General features: G+C 41.0%; 1 protein-coding gene across 1 annotated transcript in view; it reads left to right on the top strand.

The window, feature by feature from the left end:
- Window positions 1-4,808, top strand: part of LOC107103632 (retinoic acid receptor beta-like) — an 85,788-nt gene that overhangs the window by 55,190 nt on the left and 25,790 nt on the right. The window contains exon 4 of the mRNA XM_015403406.1: window positions 3,477-3,637. Within this exon, the coding sequence (XP_015258892.1) occupies window positions 3,477-3,637 (161 nt within the window). The remainder of the gene's footprint in view (window positions 1-3,476; window positions 3,638-4,808) is intronic.

The raw sequence follows: 4,808 nt of genomic DNA on the forward strand, positions 1-4,808 counted from the left end.
AGAGCAATGTTTCTCCACATCTTCATTAATTATGCTTGATAATTAGAGGAGAACGATCTGAATGAATCAAATTCAGAAGGTGAGGAAGTGAATGATGGAGAGAAGCTGCTCCTCTGATCCATGAAGCTCTTCAGTTATTCAGTTAATTCACATCAAAGGCTGGTGTTGCGATTTTATGTTCAACACCCATCCAGGTTGGATGCTACATTAATGTTGTGGATTTATATTCTATTCTATTCCCAGGGAGCTGGGAATTTGGGAATTTATATTTCTGATACTTTAAGATGTTTATTGCCCTCCCCTGTAGGGGGGGTAAAATATCTTATTTAATCAGATATTATTTCAGCTGTTATATACTGTTTATGACACACAGTCCTACTAACTGTGTGTTAGAACAATAGATGAAAGAGTGATTCCAGCTCTAATCATGGTCAAACTGTTATTTCTGCACATTAATGGAATAAATTCACCACAACTTCTGTTCAAAATATTAGAATTTATTAACAAAAATCATTCAGCTCCAAGTCAAACATATTTCAGTTTAAAACTATTAATTAAAACTAGTAAAACTCAACTAAACTAAACTACTATTTACAAAGAGGAAGTGGAAAACTGTTGAAAAACATATTACAGTTTAAGATGAATTTTGAGTTTGAAACCAAAGTTTATCTGGAAGAATTTGGGATCTGATCAATTTAGCTTTTCACTAATTTAAAGAAATAGGAATGTTTTCAGACCAATTCACAATGCGTGAATAAAACATTATTTGGCCAAATAATTAATTATTAAAAGATTTGCTTAATCAAGAACCAATAACCTTTAGTTAAATAATTCTTTACCCTCCTTGAAATAGCTAGCAGCAAATAGACATCAGGATTCCACTAAATGACTCTTGGTCAGACTTGCTAATGGAAATGTAATGAGCATCTGAGGAACACATGAACACTAATGTTATATCAGTGTTTAACCCTTAATGAAATAAAGCTCCGAGCTTCAACAACAGCTCAACACATATTCCTGTAGCATAGCGTAGCATGCAGTCCATCCTGTTAGCTTTGTCTTTACTCATCAGTAAACATATATTGCTTGTTCTGTCCCTAATCATGCCAGACCTGCAAACCTTTTTGTCCGTGTCCATTTGGAAAGCTTGAGTTTCATCCAGCAGCTCAGCAGTCAGGCCACAGCAACCAGAGGTTTCTTTGTCTCAGTCTCACACCAGGGGTCCTTCTTGTCCAGTCTGGCTCTATAAGTTCAGAAACTCAAGAGAAATGTGTTGCAAAAGGTCTGTTTTGTAGCAGTTTGGTTCTGAAAGGTCACCATAATGCCTTATCCTTGATGATTCTGGAGATCTTGGTTTTTTTGGGGGGTCTGGATCTCCATTCTGGCCAAGACCCTACCAAAGAGGACCCCAGCTTCATGGGCGAGAGAGCAGGAAAAGAGGAGGAATCTGGTTTTCTGCTGTCCTAACACAGAGGGGGCTGGGAAGTCACACCTCAGTGGGTTGCAATGTGACTTGCCTGTGACTGCTTTTGCTGAAAAGGGGGGGCCGCAGAGGTCCCACATCTGTCATCAACTGCATCTCCTTCTCTGGTCATCATGTCAAGATGATATATGGACACTAGTTCCCAATGTCCAAAAACCATGATCATGGCATATGGCATAACACTGAGGAGAAATACCATGCTTCATTCCTCCCACCTTTTATGGTTTAATATTAACTGTAAACACACCATTAATAAGCTAAATTCATTACATAAGAGCAGGGCTGAGATTTAGAGGCGTTGCCATAACACTGACGGCTCTTTAAAGGCAGCATTTATTAATGAAACTCATATTCCTGGAACCAAACATGAACTTTTCTCTGTGTGTGGAAGTAGTGAAGGCAGCCCTGCATTTGCTCCGTGGTTTCTCTCCCTGCCCTGCAGACAGTGTTAAAAAGCCATTCGTTCTCATGTTCAATGCATCATCCGGATTGATCTGCTCACCCTCAGTAATCTGCTTGAAGAGCAGAAGTAATGGATTGGCCCTGGTGAGGGAGGGGGATATATTACCCCAGCTGCTGTCTTCCTAAATTGCCAGCTTGTGTTTCCACTGCCACCCTCTCACCGCCCCCATCTTATCACCCAGCATGCCGTGGATCGTCCGGACTTTGGATTGGTTCCTTGGTTCAGGACATGGTGTGGTCATCAGGTCTGACGAGATTCACCATTTATTTTGCACATTTATTTACATGCAGAAGGAACAAACAAAGTTCACATATCAGCTGATTTTTTTCATTTAATTGAACCAGAGCTTCAATTGGTTCAGCAGGAAAGAGACAATTCAGCTTTGATTGAATCACAGATTACCAACAGCTTATTCTAATTCGACCAAATAGGATGACTCAAGGGTTTACAAAGTCAAAGACATGTTGAGTATTTGGAAAGACAGAATTTTTCATGAAGTTAATCAAACACATAGACATTTGAATATGATCATTTTCACTGAGGAACAATGATGACAATATTTAGGTTTCTGTCAACCAGGTTGGGTGAAAGGAGACTGACACAAGAGGGCAAACAATACCTGAGAACTCAATTACAATAAAAAATAACTAGAATAACACAAAATGGGAATAAAACCAACAAACTATAAAACACAGAAAGACACAAATGAAAGTATAACTGAAAACAAAACAAAAAAGCTTAAACAGAACCAAAAATTGCAGTCAGGGCAGTTTCCAGAAACACTCTCAGTTTAGGTTTTCTTCCTCCTTTAGCTTAACATGATTTATTTTCCAGCAGATGTTTGACGTCTCATGTTTTTTCCTCCTTGAACTAGCCGTTAGCGTTAGCTTGTGAAAACTGACCTGCATCTATAATACTACTGATAATGATCCAAAAAGCCAGGGCAGATGTGCTCTAGTGCAGATTTGTCCATGCAGCTTCTTGCTGCTGTTATCAGGTATCAGCAGATATCAGGAAATCAGGAGTTGATGCAGATAGTTTCTAAATCCCTGCTTTACTATCAACCCTGCCTTTATTCAATGAAAACAGCTTTTCTCTGCAACACAACGCAGAGATGCTTCTGCTCTGAAAACCAAACGCTCCTAGAAACCAGAGGCCCTCCAGACAGCTGGTGCTGGGATGGTCCCATCATCCACCCTTTGAAACTTTACGTTCCTGCAGTGAAACATGATTCCCAGTCAGATCTGACTTCAGCTGGTAAATTCCCTGATATTGAACAGTCTGCATGCTGCAGGCAGTGCTGGTCTGTTTTCCTTCTTCTGTTATTTAAACTGGACCAAAACTTCAAATGGTGTCAAATCACTGATGAAATTCAGATTTAACTCAACCAGATCAACCAAACCAACCTAGTTTACCAGGTTTCTATCAAACATAGAGCTAATGCTAATGCTCCTGTTAGCTCTAGCCTCCAAGCTGTGGTGATAAAAGTCTCCACAATAATCTGAAAGATATTAATTTGTTCTCCTGCAGCGGTTCGAAATGATCGGAATAAGAAGAAGAAGGAAAGTCCGAAGCCAGACCTGTCAGAGAGCTACGAGCTGACGGCTGAGCTGGAGACCATCATCGAGAAGATCCGTAAAGCTCATCAAGAAACCTTCCCGTCCCTCTGCCAGCTGGGCAAATACACCACGGTGAGTGTTTGCTTCAGAGGAGTCTCTGCTCAGTGGGATCAATGGGAACTCTGGTGTCCTTCAATCATCTACAGTACGCTCCATGACTCGTGGAACTGTGCTGCTTTCATCCCGTATAGATAATCAATCTGTGCTGTAAATCCCAGTTTAATGCAGCCTGAACCCCCAGATGTACAGCTGGAAGCGTCCAAACAAATCCTCAGCAGAAGCTCCCGTTCATTACCATCAGCCATTGATTGAACATTAAGCTCCATGTTTGGACAGTAGAGGGGATCATCGTAGAACCGTTCACATCTGACCCCCCATCACACATTTCTTTTACCTTGAAACGCTGGCAACTGCACATCGTCTGATTCTCCCCCCCGTTCAAACTTTGACACATCTGGAGGATTGCTTCTTGTGGTCAGGGAAACACAAACCCCGCCGCTGAATGATGGACGGCCTGTTAGTGGGGGGGAGAAGCAGCGGTAGAATGCCATCGTGCATATCAGCTGAGTATATGTACTGTTAAATACTGTTGATATTAAATGTTATTTAATCAAATTACCTTGAGACTGTCATGCTGCTCTGCAAAAACTCGCCTAACAAAGGAAAATTATCATCACAATACGGCAACTCCACTCAGACAAACTGCATTGTTCCCGTTTCATAAGAATCAGATCTCTTCCAGAGTTTCAACATATAATTGCCTATATTTGCTATTATCTCAGGTTTCCTCAGCGATCTAAAGTAGAAAACAATCACTGTCAGTCTTGAAGGAAAACCACGGAGCACAGCGAGCCACAGGGCTACCCTGTCATCAGAGATGGCAAAAGTACTCACTTTCCGTACTTGAGTAAAAGTACAGATACTTGCGTTAAAAAATACTCTGGTAAAAGTGGAAGTGCTGATTAAACTTCTTTACTCAAGTAAAAGTAACAAAGTACATGTCATGATAGGCTTAAGAGGCTGAACCCACATGCAGAACACCACAGGAGGCTGAGTAAAAGTTTAACAGAGTTTATTGAAAAACATACAGAGTAATTATGAACTGGTTCTGGTACAGGTCCGGGACAGGAATCACTGACATCTGCAGAGATGGATAGTTTGATCAGCCAGGCAGCGAGATGGCTTGTCGAGTGTGTTAATTCAGAATGTACCTAGATGAGGTTCTGGCAGATCCTTTGAGAGA

The sequence above is a fragment of the Cyprinodon variegatus genome, unplaced genomic scaffold (assembly GCF_000732505.1).
Source record: "Cyprinodon variegatus isolate N-32 unplaced genomic scaffold, C_variegatus-1.0 Scaffold1492, whole genome shotgun sequence".
Classification (NCBI taxonomy): Eukaryota; Metazoa; Chordata; class Actinopteri; order Cyprinodontiformes; family Cyprinodontidae; genus Cyprinodon; species Cyprinodon variegatus.